Source organism: Atheta coriaria, unplaced genomic scaffold (genome assembly GCF_025399875.1).
Source record: "Atheta coriaria isolate IRGN ID8LTWV9N9 unplaced genomic scaffold, Caltech_Dcor_3.1 hic_scaffold_4_pilon, whole genome shotgun sequence".
NCBI lineage: Eukaryota > Metazoa > Arthropoda > Insecta > Coleoptera > Staphylinidae > Dalotia > Dalotia coriaria.
The window spans coordinates 1,327,155-1,345,576 of record NW_027045446.1 but is presented as its reverse complement, the minus strand read 5'-3'; the positions used below and the strand labels follow the sequence as shown (position 1 = coordinate 1,345,576).

Sequence of the window (18,422 nt, the reverse complement as noted above, 5' to 3'; positions counted from 1 at the left end):
AGTATCAACAACATAACGTGTCACAACCGAATCGCCTCATCAAAAAGTTAATTTAAGCTGTGATTGGCAATCGATTGGCGACGGCGGCTGCGGCTGTGGCGGCGGCTGGTCCATACCCCCTGCAAGCGTCATCATGGGAATGTAGTCGATGCAAAGCAAGTGATTCTTGACGAAGTGTTGCGCGTTGCCATCTCGTGTCTAAAACCACAAAGTTAACCTCTACACTCACTAAAGCACAGAAAATAGGTTAGGTTGCATCACCTTAGGAGGCACCGATGTAGTTTCACTTTGTTTAGTTGTCAGGTGATTTCTCAGGGGTAACGTATTCAATTTTGCAGCGGAAATATTCCGCGAACCATTCGCTATGAGAGGAAAAATATTTCTATAATGTCACCAACAGAAACTAACAACCGGAAATGTGATTTTTCCCTGCTGGAAAAATGATTATTCTTACAATGATTTATCTGCTGTGAATGTGCTGCATGTGATCGTCTTGATATTGGATGACAGCACATCGCGCGACAATCAATTGCATACGATCCGTAGACGATCGGATTCATGCAGCTATTCGAGGCGGCCATCATGAATAAGCCCTCTTGGAGCCAAGGTGTAATACGTTCGGCGCTATCTCGACTGAACATATACCTAAATAGATTTTTAATAAATATAGGCAACCCACTATGCAATAATAATTAATATATTGTGTTATTGGTTGCATACCATAGTGTCAGGACGACGTAGGGGGTCCAACAGACGACAAAAACAACTACAATCATGATTGTCATGCGTAGGGTGCGTATTTTTGCTCTTTCGATCGCTTTGTCATCAGAACGACGTAATCCTGTGTTTTTTGATGCTCGACCTGAGAAATAATGAAAAATTTTAAGGTTAGGAATCATATTAACTTTAAATATTTAAGTTTTATATGAGATTTTTGAGTTGGGAGCAAGATAAGTCGGTAATACATGAAACTGTAAAGTTTTAAGGTTTTATAAGTGTCAAAACATAACCTAATGTGGATTTAGGCAATATCCAAGCCTAAAAATTAGTTTATTTTGTCCCTAGGACTAAATAAACACTAAAATTCTCATTTTTTGACGTTAAAATGTCAAAATATTTAAATTTTTACACTTTTTGCTTTGTATATCTGAAAACCTAATTATTTCCGGCTTAAATCCACAAAAAATGAATCAATATTTGCGTGCGTCTCATAAAAAAATCGTCCTTCACACATCACAATAAAATATTCCACAAAAAATGAGGCCGTAGGCAACCCACACAAAGGAAAAATCAAAAAAAAAACGTCTGTTTAAAGAATGAATGCGTCACCTCCAGCGCGTTCAGCTGACTTCTTGCGTATCTCCCACCAGATTGCAGGGTAGGTGACGGCGATGACCGACAGCGGCAGGAAGTACATGCACACGACGCACAGGAAGTTGTAGAGCATCTCGTGCCCCTGCGACCGGAAGAAGCCGAACGAAACGCATTGCGTAAAGTTGGCGAAGTGCGGATGAACGTCCGTGTGGAAGATGAAGCTCTGTAAGAACGCAAAAACAGAACAAACAAACATCAAAGGCACGCATATACAAGGTTAAGCGTTTTTATATGGGTTATTATTATTATTGTCATCATTAAAATGTATAAGTGTCGTATTTCGAAGGTATTTTCGTGTTTTTTAGAGAATTACATTCGAAGAGCTGCGAAACAGAAAGTTTTTTGAGTTGCTGCTTGTTTGGAAGCCGAAAAGTTTGGTTAAGAATGCCGGGAAGTTTTGGGAGACTATAGGCAACTTATTGCGCGTTTTAGTCTTTCATTAAATGAACGATTAAGTTAAAAGTTTTAAATTGGTTACTTTTTTGTTAGTTTCTTTTGTTTTTAAGTATTTTTCTTAGGAAAAATTGAAAATTATTTGAAACAATATAAATTTGCATTAAATAGGAATTAGACAAATTAAAACAGAAAGAATTTAATGAAAACAGTTAATATTTTGCTGGAAATTTGAAAAAAACGAATTTTTACGAAGAAATGTGTTTTTTTTTTTGTTTAAACAATAATTTAGTGGTGAAATATTATTAAAATAATAGAGAAGTTTATATAATTAAATAAAGTATTGACTTGTTAATCATTTAACGCAATTACAACATTTCTAGCGTAATTAATACTGCCGTAGGAATTTTTTAAACAAAAAAAAATAGTTTTGAAGTTGATGAAATGAAAAAAGGTAACATGTTCATAAATTGCGGATAACTTTTAAACTAAAAGAGATAAATTATTAATTCTTTTTTATATAGATAGAGTATAAAGTTCTTCATCAAATTATGCTTAATTAGATTTAAAAAATTCTAAAATTTAGCTGGAAAATTAAAAATCGTGCAAATTTTCACAAAAAAATAGCTTTTTGTTTGTTTAAACAATAATTTACTGGTTAAATAATAATAATATAATACCGAACTATAAATAATTAAATAAAGTGTTAACTAATTAATTATTTAACAGATTTGCAATATTTCTAGCGTAATTAATACTCTTCTAGGATTTTTTTAAACAAAAAAATGAGTTTGGAAGTTGGTGGAATGAAAAAAGGTAAAATGTTCATAAATTGCGGATAACTTTTAAACTAAAAGAGATAAATTATTAATTCTTTTTTATATAGATAGAGTAAAAAGTTCTTCATAAAATTTTGTTTAATTAAATTCGAAAAATTTTAAAATTTCGCTGGAAAATTAAAAAAAAACGTGCAAATTTTCACAAAAAATGTGTTTTTTGCTTGTTTAAACAATAATTTGGTGGTTAAATACCAATAAAACAATGCAGAACTATATATAATTAAACAAAGTATTAACTAATTAATAATTTGATAGTATTGCAATATTTCTAGCGTAATTAATACTGTTGTAGCAATTTTTTAAACAAAAAATGAACTTTGAGCATTTTTCTTGTGGAAAATATAAAATTCTGCTTAAAAATGCAAAAATTCAATATTTTAGTCTGAATAGACGTGTGAACGACAGGAAAAACACAACGACAAAGAGATGTTTACTAGCAGCACTACTCAACAGGTCGAAAACTGCATCAAATTATCTCCGCGAGAGTATATTTACACATTAGATATTAAAACACTGTTTTAACTTTACTTTTCCACCTTGAGAAACTTTATATTATTATCGCACGTGAAACTACATCAAACTTTTCGCACGCGCAAAGTTGTATGCACTAGATAATCGTGTTTCATGTTTAGTTTTTAGTTTATTACTATAGTTTTATAAAATATTATAGAGATATGAATAATTTAGAGTGATGAGTTTTCTATCTATATTTGGATGGTGAATATGGGAAGTAAAAGAGATAGAGAGGAACGGATTGAAGATTATTAATCTACGGAAAATTCTCTATTATATAAGCTAGGAAAATGGAAATTTAAGAAGTCAAGAAATGATTCATAAAGAAAAATTGCATAATGAGAGTGCAGCCTTTGTTTTTTCGATTTTTCAATTGCGATTATCTCGGAAAGTAAAAGAAATAGAGAGGAACGGATCGAAGATTATTAATCAACTAGAAATTCTCTATTTGAAAAGAATATAAAAAGAGAAAAATTAAATTTGAAGAATAAATCATAAGCAAAAAATGCAAAAATAAATGCAAAGGTGAATTAGTAATCCAATTTGTTAGATTACTCGTTAGATGGCACAGTAATGTATTTTTAAACATAAATGAATAGTCGAATGTTTGTAAACAACATTTTATCTGCGAGAACGGCACGCATTTTTGATTTCATGCTACGGCATGTTCACTGATGCACTTCGCTGTGCTATTCCGGCTATTCTGTGCTATTACAGCTCCGCGTGTACGTGTAAAACGTGTTTTATTGGCTTCACCATTGCAAATGTTTCTCGGTTAACAGACGTGTTGGGTGTTTTGCTAATTATTTATCGCGTGTGAAATGTTAGCGACTACCAATTTAGTGGGTGTTCATTTGTTGCTCTGCATATTTATTTAATTCCATTTTGAACCGGAATAAAAAATAAACAACGCGTTAAATTCGCAGAAATGCAATTTTGTGACTCTTTGTGGGTTTTGTGTCTAGTCAGCGAACGCAACGTCAAAGGACAGTCGGGTTTGATCAAATTGTGAGTACTCAAATTGTTTATTATTTTTCGTCACAATTTGTGTGACTAGCATACGGAAAATCGATAAAAACGAGAGCAAAAATGTAATTTTTCTATTTTTTTTGATATTTAGATTGTGTATATCTCGTAAACTAAAAGAGATAATTAAGATCTGATCGCAGCGTCTGAATCTACGGACTATTTTCTATAAGATAGAATAGTTAAAACGGAAATCTAAGAAATGAAATTTTCATTCTTAAGAAAAAAATTGCTAAGGGGGGGTGCTTGATACTTTTTTTCGACGATTTTTGATAATTCATATCTCTTAAACTAAAAGAGATAGCGACCAACGAATTGCTGATTCTGAAAGATTGAGAAATTCTCTATCAGATAAAAATATAAAATAATTATATTTCCTGCAGTAACAGGTCGATAAATGCGACTGAAAGTGCTAAAAAGTGACATTTATCAATTTTTGCCCATTTTATTCAATCGCGAATATCTCGTAAACTAAAAGAGATAATTAAGTTCTGATCGCAGCGTCTGAATCTACGGACTATTTTCTATAAGATAGAGTAGTTAAAACGGAAATCTGTGAGATGAAATTTTCATTCTTAAGAAAAAAATTGCTAAGGGGGGGTGCTTGATACTTTTTTTCGACGATTTTTGATAATTAATATCTCTTGAAATAAAAGCGCTAGCGACCAACGAATTGCTGATTCTGAAAGATTGAGAAATTCTCTATCAGATAAAAATATAAAATAATTATATTTCCTACAGTAACAGGTCGAAAAATGCGACTGAAAGTGCTAAAAAGTGACATTTTTCAATTTTTGACGATTTTATTCAATCGCGAATATCTCGTAAACTAAAAGAGATAATTAAGTTCTGATCGCAGCGTCTGAATCTACGGACTATTTTCTATAAGATAGAGTAGTTAAAACGGAAATCTGTGAGATGAAATTTTCATTCTTAAGAAAAAAATTGCTAAGGGGGGGTGCTTGATACTTTTTATCGACGATTTTTGATAATTAATATCTATTAAACTAAAAGCGCTAGCGACCAACGAATTGCTGATTCTGAAAGATTGAGAAATTCTCTACCAGATAAAAATATAAAATAATTATATTTCCTACAGGAACAGGTCGAAAAATGCGACGGAAAGTGCTAAAAAGTGACATTTAACAATTTTTGACGATTTTATTCAATCGCGAATATCTCGTAAACTAAAAGAGATAATTAAGTTCTGATCGCAGCGTCTGAATCTACGGACTATTTTCTATAAGATAGGATAGTTAAAACGGAAATCTGTGAGATGAAATTTTCATTCTTAAGAAAAAAATTGCTAAGGGGGGGTGCTTGATACTTTTTTTCGACGATTTTTGAAAATTCATATCTCTTAAACTAAAAGCGCTAGCGACCAACGAATTACTGATTCTGAAAGATTGAGAAATTCTCTACCAGATAAAAATGTAAAATAATTATATTTCCTACAGGAAGAGGTCGAAAAATGCGACTGAAAGTGCTAAAAAGTGACATTTATCAATTTTTGACGATTTTATTCAATCGCGAATATCTCGTAAACTAAAAGAGATAATTAAGTTCTGATCGCAGCGTCTTAATCTACGGACTATTTTCTATAAGATAGAAGAGTTAAAACGGAAATCTGTTAGATGAAATTTTCATTCTTAAGAAAAAAATTGCTAAGGGGGGGTCCTTGATACTTTTTATCGACGATTTTTGATAATTAATATCTATTAAACTAAAAGCGCTAGCGACCAACGAATTGCTGATTCTGAAAGATTGAGAAATTCTCTACCAGATAAAAATATAAAATAATTATATTTCCTACAGGAACAGGTCGAAAAATGCGACGGAAAGTGCTAAAAAGTGACATTTAACAATTTTTGACGATTTTATTCAATCGCGAATATCTCGTAAACTAAAAGAGATAATTAAGTTCTGATCGCAGCGTCTGAATCTACGGACTATTTTCTATAAGATAGGATAGTTAAAACGGAAATCTGTGAGATGAAATTTTCATTCTTAAGAAAAAAATTGCTAAGGGGGGGTGCTTGATACTTTTTTTCGACGATTTTTGAAAATTCATATCTCTTAAACTAAAAGCGCTAGCGACCAACGAATTACTGATTCTGAAAGATTGAGAAATTCTCTACCAGATAAAAATGTAAAATAATTATATTTCCTACAGGAAGAGGTCGAAAAATGCGACTGAAAGTGCTAAAAAGTGACATTTATCAATTTTTGACGATTTTATTCAATCGCGAATATCTCGTAAACTAAAAGAGATAATTAAGTTCTGATCGCAGCGTCTTAATCTACGGACTATTTTCTATAAGATAGAATAGTTAAAACGGAAATCTGTGAGATGAAATTTTCATTCTTAAGAAAAAAATTGCTAAGGGGGGGTGCTTGATACTTTTTATCGACGATTTTTGATAATTAATATCTATTAAACTAAAAGCGCTAGCGACCAACGAATTGCTGATTCTGAAAGATTGAGAAATTCTCTACCAGATAAAAATGTAAAATAATTATATTTCCTACAGGAAGAGGTCGAAAAATGCGACTGAAAGTGCTAAAAAGTGACATTTATCAATTTTTGACGATTTTATTCAATCGCGAATATCTCGTAAACTAAAAGAGATAATTAAGTTCTGATCGCAGCGTCTTAATCTACGGACTATTTTCTATAAGATAGAATAGTTAAAACGGAAATCTGTTAGATGAAATTTTCATTCTTAAGAAAAAAATTGCTAAGGGGGGGTCCTTGATACTTTTTATCGACGATTTTTGATAATTAATATCTATTAAACTAAAAGCGCTAGCGACCAACGAATTGCTGATTCTGAAAGATTGAGAAATTCTCTACCAGATAAAAATGTAAAATAATTATATTTCCTACAGTAACAGGTCGAAAAATGCGACTGAAAGTGCTAAAAAGTGACATTTATCAATTTTTGACGATTTTATTCAATCGCGATTATTTCGTAAACTAAAAGAGATAATTAAGATCTGATCGCAGCGTTTTAATCTACGGACTATTTTCTATAATATTGCTTGGTTAAATTGGAATTCTAAAAGATGAAAAATACTTTATAAGGAAAAATGGGCACAGGGGTGTGCTGCGTTATGTTTTTTCGAGGTTTTTTTTTATAGGTAATATCTTTTAAACTAAAAACGATAGAGATAAGCAACTCGAAAATGTTTAATCTACAGGAAATTCTCTATAAGAAAATACCCAACTAATGTAGTTAATCAAGATTGATATTGTTTCGGCGGAACCCTTTTCCCAAAACTTAGTTTATTCCCTTCCTGGTACTATACAAACTGATTCTATACTATACAAATCCCAAAATTCTCACACATCATAATCTTAAAACATCAACAATTCTGACAATTTGACACTTTAGACTTTGTGTCACACCCGCCAAACTCGAAACAACTTGTAAACTATGTTAATTTAACAAAACAAATAATTAATCATATAATTTTACACTTATACGATTAAAATGATTAAAAATTAATATGCATGAATGATCACAATGGCAATAATTGCGCAATTAGCAAAGATCAAATACGAACAATGCGCACAATGCGTTGCAGACGTGTCACGGCGATAATTCGCGACTAATTAGATGGTCGTGATATAATATCATCATCACTCGAAGCACCGACCCTCCGGTGCGAAGATGAACGAATGGATTTCCAACACTCAACGAAATTAATTAACTTGGGATAAATTCATATCAGATTACCAAGCTATATCCAAGCATAACCTATAAAACATCTGCGCATGCGCATAACTCTCATAGGCGGAGCATAAACACAGAAAAAATTAATATATTCCTTTGAAATGAAACTTTTTATTCACAAAAGGCTAAAAATAAAATCCTGTGCTTTATAAAACCTGGAAATTAACAATTGCTCACCTGGGGTATAGCGTAGACGAAGGATGCGAACCAAGCACATGTCAACATGGTCTTGCCACGGCTCCGGGCATTCGTCACTGTCAGCGGGTGCAAAATGGCAAAGTAGCGATCCAGTGAGATGCACATCAGGACGTTACTGCTCAGGTAGAGGCCGAAAGCTCGCAGGAATAGTAATATTTTACACGCGATATTTCCAGCCAACCATTGCACTGTTATCCTCCAGAAAATCTAGAAATTTGAGATGAGATATAAGTATCGAACATAGCACTTCCAATGAAAAAGAAAAAACATTAATATAAATGAATATTAAAATTAATATTCACGGCTAGCCTGGTTTTTCTATGAATAATTATCTTGCAAGATATGAAAGGAGTTCATTTTATGATGAAATTTAATCAGGGATTGAAATATCTCAATGTCTGTGACACTTGGCAGACAAAAAATGTTTTCTTTTGTTTTTTGCTTTTTTAAGACACAGAAAGTGGTATTTTTAGCACGGGTGGGTAAAGTTGTGACTAAAGTACTTTAGTCACGGGTTTTAGTCACGGGTTAGAGCTTGTTGACCGACAAAAAATGTTTTTTTTGTTTTTCTTGGTTTTAAGACACAAAGATTCGCATTTTAAACACGAAAAGGTAAAGTAGTGACTAAAGTACTTTAATCACGGGTTTTAGTCACGAGGTGGAGCTTGTTGACAGACAGAACATGTTTTTTTTTGTTTTCCTCGGTTTTAAGACACAAAGAGTCGTATTTTTAACACGGGCGACACAGGGCGTGAGTAAAGTACTTTAGTCATGGGTTTTAGTCACGAGGTGGAGCTTGTTGGCAGACAAAAATGTTTTTTATTTTCCACTGTTTTAAGACACAAATATTCGTATTTTAAACACGAAAAGGTAAAGTAGTGATTAAAGTACTTTAGTCACGGGTTGGAGCTTGCGCCTGCGCATTAAGCATTTTAACAATTAATAACTTTTCATTTTTTAGTAATATCAAAGCAAATATCAAAGATTTAAAATAAAAAGTTTAAATACAAAAATCTCGTGTCTAAACGTTGTGAAACAAAAAACTTAATCAATTTTTTGCGCGTTGTAAGATCTTGCGTGCGTAATGACTTAGGTAGACCTATATGTAGTTTAATTGCTTGCAACATGTCGATAATCACACCGCCGACAGCCTGCGAGCTTTTGTGCGGTTGCCATGCGCCGAGAGCACTTTAATTTCCACCCTCTTAGCATTCATTAATCCATACATCAGGAAACTGAAGGCTATTAATTTATACATTGACTTTCGCGTTCGGAAAAGTTGCAAATTAAGTGAATTAACTTTCAGGCTTTTTGGGCGGACAGGTTATATCGGTTTATCAAACTGAGACACTTGAGAAGAGTTGAGGTGTTGGGAGTTTTGGAGTTGGAGAAATGCAAGAGGCGGGAAAATTGCGTGTAACTTTTAAAGTAAAAGAGATACGTTGTTGATTTTTTTTGTGTGCATGGAGTATAAAATTCTTTATCAAATTATGTTTAAAACTTTTTGTAAAATGCTATATTTAGCCGGAAAAAAAAGTATGAATTTTTATGAAAAAATGTGTTTTTTGTTGTTTAAATAATAATTTAGATGTTAAATAATAATTAAATAATACATAACTATATATATTTAAAGAAAGTATTAAATAATTAATCACATAACAAGATTATAATATTTTTAACGCAATTAATACTGTTGTAGGAATTTTTTAAACAAAAAAGTGAGTTTTAAAGTTCGAGAAATGAAAAAAGAAACGAAAATGTTGATAAATTGCACATAACTTTTTAACTAAAAGAGATAAATTGTTAATTCTTTTATATATTGATAGAGTATAAAATTCTTCATTAAATTATGTTTAATTAAATTAAAAAAATGATAAAATTTAGGCGAAAAATTGAAAAAAGTATGAATTTTCACAAAAAATGTGTTTTTTGATGGTTTAAATAATAATTTAGTTGGTAAATAATAATAAAATAATACAAAACTATAAATAATTAAATAAAGTATTAACTAATTAATCAATTAACAGTATTGCAATATTTCTAGCGAAATTAATACTCTTGTATTAATTGTATTAATTGAGTTTTGAAGTTGGAAAAATGAGAAAAAGTGAAAATGTTGATAAATTGCGCATAACTTTTTAACTAAAAGAGATAAATAATTGATGTTTTTGCATATAGATAGATGAAAAAATTCTGCATTATATTATATTTGTTTAAATAAACAAACTATTAAAATTTGGCTGAAAATTACAAAAAAGTAAAAGAAAAAACCAAAAAAACTTTTTTTCTTTATTTAAACATTAATTTACTGAATAAATAATAACAAAAAACACAAAACTATATACAATTAAATTAACTATTACCTAGTAAACTAGTTAAAAGTATTATAACATTCCTAACCAAATTAAACTGTTTATAAGAGCATTTTAATCAAAAACCAAACAAAAAGCAATTAAAATCCACCAAAACAGATTTAAACAGATTTCATACGACAAGCTTTGACACATAAATACGAGTATATCCCAATTCTGCATTAATCCTGAATACCACGCAATGAATGCGCGTAATTAGCGGTAATGCTGATTTAATTTGCGTTTTACTGAAGCCCCGATTCAAATAACCAATTAAATCCGCTTAATTTACCCATGAATTTTCTGCATACAAATATGCAACACACCGAACTTAACCTCAATTTCCCTCCATTACTCTGACATCAGTCACCATGGCAAATAATCAAACAGCATAACCTCAACTAAAAATAAAACACTAATAATTTCCAGCTAAAGACAAATTAAATTGTGGGCAACATGCATTTAAACCAAATATTGTCTACCAAGTATTGCATCACGTTCGCATGAACAAATAGACTCGGGCATGCGAGGGCGGCAAAGGGTGTGGGCGGCCATTGATATATTTACCGATGCACCGTTGCGCGATTCGTGTTTGTTGTGTCGAGTACAGCGCGTATTCAAAGCTCATAATATTTATTGCGCGTGCCGAATGAAATGCAATGAATTTCATTTCAGCGCAATGTTTACGCACTGAATAAATATTGTTACATTCCGGCGCACAACACGTAAGAAGCGAGCAAATTGTTTTACGGTTGGCGAAACCAGCCCGCAACCAGTCATACAAACATATAAACAAAAATTACTCTTACATGATTTATAGGTTACTAGCTTTAACCCGCGGCTTCGCTCGCCAATATCTAAAATAATGAAGTTGCTTCCGTACGCGTCTGTAGTCACAGAAGAAGTAACAATGAAATAGAATGGCGGGAAGTTTAAAATGGCTGAAAGTATAGTCTATGGAAGTATAGTGTACAGTCTCCATAGTGTAGTCAATTGGATTTGATGTTGACGTAGCTGTCGGTAATACAGTGTGATAATACACTGTGATGGTACTATAGAACTTAGGTTTGAGCTTCATTGCTGGAATGCTAGATGGCGTTAAAGTAGTCAAATAGCCAGATGCAGAGGTATTATTGGCTAAACAATTTCATTATTTTATTTAAAAAATAATTATTTTTATTAAATAAAAAGTAGCCTATAACCATTCGGGGACCACTAAGAATATGTGTACAAATTTTCATGATGATCAGTTAAGTAGTTTTTGCGTGAAAGTGTAACAAACATCAGGACTTTCGCATTTATAATATTAGTAGGGATGTATTGCAATACACACATAGAACTATTACTTGTGTGTCATCTGGAGAGTTTGAAGCTTTAAAGCTTGCGTGTCTAGTGCATTAATGCCGGAACGATATTATTCCGGGTGTCTGGCTGCTGCCATCGCTAATGGCCAAGCCGGAAGGAGGAAATAACTCGCCGAAGGTTATTCTGTCAGAAATACATTAAGTGCTTACACGTCACATTAGATAATAACATAACCTGAATATATTTAGTTATATTTACACTACTGCGCATGCGCAACACAAAATTTTTATTTATTTTTTTGTTTAAAATAAATTTATTTTGTATTTAAAACGTCCAGAAGGTAAAATATAAGCTCTGGATGTTTTACATGTTTCGCATATTTAGGATTTCTTAGCGCACATTCCAAAAATCAGAAATATTCGCGGAATTTCAACATAACCTCAAAATTTTTATATTTTATTCACGTTTTCGTATTAATTCGAATGTAATTTGTAAAGTTTTAGTCATGCGTAGTCGTAATAATAAATTTGGCACGTTTTAAGCTGCCCTAAAGCTTTAAATCAATCGATTTACATAAAATTATTGTTTCAAGGCCAATCGAAATTCAATTCGCTTGATTACCTGACGTGACACGTGCGCGGCAAATAAAAATCGCGTTTTTTGATGAATATTTCATGAGTGCACCACGTCGGCGAAAAATCCTCTCGTACGATTAAAACTAATATTTGAATGCGTTTTCTAACGCTGCGCGTCTATTTTTAAGCATTTAATTCGTGGAAATTTGAATTTCCCAACGGCAAATATTCGAAATGTGTTTGCATTGACCAAAGCTCACATAAAGCTAAATCCGTGTGCAAACAATAGATGAATTTGTAATTATCCGTCAATATTTGAATAATATTTAGGCACTTAATACAAATTCACAGTGAAATCTATAACGTACTAATTTTTATTGTTTTTTTTTTTTTGGGTGTTTTTCATTGTTGTACATGTTAATGTAAATGTGTTTAATTCACTTTCAATTTCTTTTTTGTGTCGTTTGTTGGTTCAATAAAGCGAACGCAATCCTTTTGAATGCGAATAGGTGCGTCAACCGACCAATTTTTCATTATCTACGGAACGCACGTATTATTATCGATTCGGCTTTGCCTGCAATGAAAAATACGTTGACGGTGCTATTTTTTGCCCGTCGTGCTTGCTTACATTAGCTTTTGGTCTTTTTTTTATTTTTCTATCATTATTCCAGGTTGTGTATTTGCATATTACCCTAGGCAACCCTGTGTGATGTTGGTTGCAGTAATATATGCTACTTAATATACACATGTGCACTGGGAACTGAGTATATGTAAATTTATTTCTTGGAATCTTTATTTCTAATTTGTATGTATGATTAATATTTTAATGTTTTGATGAATGTAATTCGTGAGTTAGGCAACTTTGTTTGACACACTTTTGTGACAGGTAATGATTGAGGTATAAATCACATGTTTAATTTGTATTCATGAGGGTAGCACACATTTGGCACTTCTCTTTTCTTCGATATCCGTCTATTAAGAGCTTTTGGGGGCTTTTCGTGGCTTTAATAGAAATACTCGTAGCATTCGTGTTTTGTTGTTGAAGAAATGAAAAGGGGAAAATTTTGGTAAATTGCGTGTAATTTTTTAACTGAATGAGATAATCAATTGGTACTTTTTTATATTGATAGATAATTAAATTCTGCATTAGATTAGGTTTATTTATATCATAAAAATGTTTAAATTTAGCTTCAAATTAACAAAAAAGTTAAAATTTTTACTGAAAATTGTGTTTTAATTTGTTTAAACATTAATTTATTAGTTGATTAATAACAAAATAACACAAACTTATATATAAGCTAATAAAGTATTAACTAAGTAATCACTTAACAGTATTACAACTGTTCGAATGTAATTAGTACTCTTGTAGGAATTTTTTAAACAAAAAATTGAGTTTTGAAGTTGAAGAAATGCTAAAAGTGCAAATTTTTGATAAATGGCGCATAATTTTTAAACTAAAAGAGATAATCAATTGATTCTTTCTTGTATTGATAGATTATTAAATTCTGCATTAGATTATGTTTATTTAAATAAAGAATATTTTAAAATTTTGGTTGAAATAAACAAAAAGTGCAAATTTTACAGAAAAATTGTTTTTTCTGTTTAAGTATTAATTTATTAGCTAAATATAACAAAATAGCACAAAATTATATATAAACTAATAAAGTATTAACAAATTAATCATTTAACAGTATTACAATAGTTCTAACGTTATTAGTACTCTTGTAGGAATTTTTTAAACGAAAAATTGAGTTTTGAAGTTGAAGAAATGGAAAAAGAGAAATTCTTTGATAAATAGCGCATAACTTTTAAACTAAAAGAGATAATCAATTGATTCTTTCTTTTATTGGTAGATTATTAAATTCTGCATTAGACTATGTTTATTTAAATAATGAAAATATTTAAATTTTGAGTGAAATAATCAAAATAGTGCAAATTTTCACCAAAAGTTGCGTTTTTTTCTGTTTAAGTATTAATTTATTACCTGAATCATATCAAAATAACACAAACTTATATATAAGCTAATAAAGTATTAAGTAGTTAATCCGTTAACAGCATTACAACAGTTCTAACGTTAATAGTACTCTTCTAGGAATTTTTTAAACAAAAAATTGAATTTTGAAGTTGAAGTAATGCTAAAAGTGCAAATCTTTGATAAATTGCGCATAACTTTTAAACTAAAAGAGATAATCAATTGATTCTTTCTTGTATAGATAGATTATTAAATTCTGCATTAGATTATATTTATTTAAACAATAATATTATTGAAATTTAGCTTGAAATAAACAAAAAACTACAAATTTACACAGAAAAATATGATTTATTCACTGCGTGTGTGTTGGGTTGCGTAGGTAGCGCATTACCACACAAAAAAAATTAGGTTAATGCTTACTTATCATTACAATTCACATTAAAAGATAACTAAAACACCTTGGCTAATGAGCTTTCATGTTGATTTAAACATCAAAGGCCGTAATTCTTTTTAACATTTTTATCGCTGATCAAAACCCTTCCGTTCCTTGAAAGCTATCTACAAGTGTAAACACCCACAAGCAGTGTGGCCTCGTCCTCGACAAGTGGGTGCATGGCGCATCCTTTCAGACTCTATTCAGCTAGGAGTGGACGACGAGGACAAGGACACGCACGCAGTGCGATTAGATTGCAAACTCGTGCTATTTTCGTGATCGGAAAAAGCACAGCCGGAACATCTGTGCTTCTTTTGTTTGCGTATTGTTAATGTACTCGTATCTCAGGTAATTACTTTCGAAAGAGGAAAAAATATTTCTAAAGTGTATCCAATAAATTTAAAATTAGATTTGTGAGATATCCGGTTTGGAGGAAGTAATCACAAATCAAATTAAACTTAGTCTTTAGTCTTTTCGTCTTTAAGGTTAAAGGTTGGATGCAAATCGAATTGGAACTTGAGGATTTTATTTTTTAAACTAGAGTAAATATTATTTTGCTTGGAATATTTTTAATTAATAAATATTGAAGGGAAACATTGTTTTGAAATGATTATCCATTTTATGTTTTGTTGCAAAATTGCGTATAACTTTTTAATACAAAGAGATAAACAATTAATTTTTTTGTGTAGATACAGCATAAAATTCTGTATTAAATTTTATTTATTTGAATATTAAAAGTATTAAAATTCGGGTGGAAATACAAAAAATTGTAAATTTTTATTTCAAAATGTTTTTTGCTGTTTAAACATTAATTTAAAAGTTAAAAAGTAATAAAATTGAGCAAGACTATAAATGAACACCTAAAGTATTAACTAATGAATAATTCATTAGTACTACAACTTTTATAACGTAATTAGTACTCTTGTAGGAATTTATTAAACAAAAAATTGAGTTTTGAAATTAATGAACTGAAAAAATGGAAAATGTTGATAAATTGCGCGTAACTTTTAGACTATAAGAGATAAATAATTGATTCTTTTTTATATAGATATATAATAAAATTCTGCATTAGATTATGTTTATTTAAATAATGAAAGTATTAAAATTTGGGAGGAAATTCGAATTAAAAGTTAAAATTTTCACAAAAAACATGTTTTTTGTTGTTTAAACATTAATTTAAAGGTTAAAAAGTAATAAAATATAGCAAGACTAAATACTAACACCTAAAGTATTAACTAATTAATTATTTATTAGTATTACAACTTTTATAACGTAATTAGTACTCTAGTAGGAATTTTACAAACAAAAAATTGAGTTTTGAAGTTGATGAAATGTAAAAATGGAAAATGTTGATAAATTGCGCGTAATTTTTAAACTATAAGAGATAAATAATTGATTCTTTTTTATATAGATATATAATAAAATTCTGCATTAGATTATGTTCATTTAAATAATAAAAATATGAAAATTCAAAAAAAGTATAAATTTTCCCCAAAAAAATGTTTTTTGTTGTTTAAAGATTAATTTAAAGGTTAAAAAGTAATAAAATTGAGAAAGACTATATATTAACACCTAAAGTATTAAGTAATGAATAATTTATTAGTATTACAACTTTTATAACGTAATTAGTACTCTTGTAGGAATTTTTTAAACAAAAAATTGAGTTTTGAAGTTGATGAAATGTAAAAATAGAAAATGTTGATAAATCGCGTGTAACTTCTAAACTAAAAGAGATAATAAATAATTAATTTGTGTATAGATAGATAATAAAATTCTGCATTAGATTATGTTTATTTAAATAATAAAAATATTGAAATTTTGCTTCAAACTAACAAAAAAATACAAATTTTCACAGAAAAATGCGTTTTTTTTCTGTTTAATTATTAATTTATTAGCTAATTACTCATAAAATAACATAAAATTATATATAAACAAATAAAGTATTAACTAATTAATCATTCAAAAGCATTACAGCATTTCAAACGCAATTAGTACGCTTATAGCAGTCGAATAAAAACAAAAATAAGTCAAAAATCTATTAAAATGTATAAAACTTAATAAGCAAACAAAATTTATTTATTTTTTGGTATTAAAACATAAAATCATAATAAATAATGAATAAAAGAAAAGAAAAACAACTCTATTATAAATTTAAGTAATGCCCTATGGCGGTAAAAACACATTTTAGCCTTTCAATTCAAAATTAAAACAAAAAAGATTAAATTTTGATGTTTTAACCCCAAAAAAACAATTTCTTTGTTAAATTTACCATTAATTAACTAAAAATAAAAATTTATCTGCTTTCGAATAAAAAAATTCCAACTTACTTCCAACGGAATCATGATAAAAGTAACGATGAGATCCGCAACAGCTAGATGTATAATCAACATCGTGATCCTCGATTTCCTCCGCTTCGAGCGACACATACTGATGAAAACCGTAAGATTGCCCACCGAAGAAACAATAAAAACACACGCGTAGATAATAACCCCGACCAATGCACGATCGTCAAATGCGGGCACCGATAGCGTATCATTCGACGGCGTTTGCATTTCCACATCCGGATTCAGCCGCTCAACTAACTCGCGATTCTCCCAGGACATACTTCCGTTTACGGCCTGGCCACTTTCACTCATGCGTGCCGCACTCGCATTGTTTGCACTCGGCTCATACAAACTATACATTACGGAATATATTTTGTTTTTGTTTTTACTTTTGAATTTTGAATTTTGCGCGTTTTTGGTGGGAAATTTCGCTTTTTTGGGAGATGAAAGGAGCGTGGGATGTGCGTGTCCTGGCTCGACGCCGCGTCGTCAGCAACTGGTTAGGATTCGGCAAGAAGGGGGGCTGCAGGACGAGCTTTGTGCGAGCTTTGAGTCCTGCGTTCTTCGCTTTTTGCTCATTCAGTGCTTTTACGTGTGTAATTGTGATTTCTATGGGTGTTTTATGATTCGAGTATTATTGTTGCGTGGTTTATTATTTTTATTGGTGTTTATTGATAATAATATGGTAATTAATACGTTAAAAAAGAAAAAAAACGAGTTTTTTATTTATATATACATTTTTTTAATTAATGAAAAATACTCAATTTTGATAAGGATTTAAGGACACTTCCTGACACTTGAGAGAACCGGAAACACCTCAGTTTAATTAAACAACTCTTCTGCTTTAATTTGAAATACACAAAATTAATATTAGCATAAGGAGTCAAAAGATACGGGGTGTTTTTCAAAATGATTTTTTTGAATTTTTTAAAAAATACTCAATTTCAACTATGATTTACTGATACTTCCGGTTATATTAATGAGTTGAAAAACGGTAGTTTAATTAAGCAACTCTTCCGCTTTAATATAAAATAAACAAAATTAAAATTGATGCACGGGTTCAAAAGATACCGGGTGTTTTTCACATCGATTTTTTGTAAATTACCAAAAAATTGTTAATTTTGACCCAAATTTTAAAGTATTTCTTGATATTTATCGGAGTGTAAAATGTGTCTATTATTTTAAGCGAACCATCGGGTATATAATGCCAAAAACAGAATAGAAATTAACCCACGCAATCAGTAAATACAGAGTGTTTAAAACTTCACCTTTTCAAAAAATTAATTTTTTACGTTTTTTGTTTTCTTTTAAATAATAACGTATTTAACGTGTTAAAATACAATACATAATTCAAGTTTAAGTAGTAATAAAGCATATTAATG

The 18,422-nt window shown here is 30.4% G+C and overlaps 1 protein-coding gene across 1 annotated transcript; it reads right to left on the bottom strand.

Moving 5' to 3' along the window:
• Positions 1–39: 39 nt before the first annotated feature.
• LOC135790778 (adipokinetic hormone/corazonin-related peptide receptor variant I-like) lies at positions 40–17,400 on the bottom strand. Its single transcript, XM_065301051.1, has 7 exons — positions 17,044–17,400; positions 8,060–8,287; positions 1,330–1,537; positions 721–862; positions 455–645; positions 262–362; positions 40–198 (listed from the first exon to the last, which is right to left on the bottom strand). Exons 1-7 carry the CDS (start codon positions 17,398–17,400, stop codon positions 40–42), a joined length of 1,386 nt encoding a protein of 461 aa, XP_065157123.1.
• Between the last annotated feature and the right edge of the window lie 1,022 nt (positions 17,401–18,422).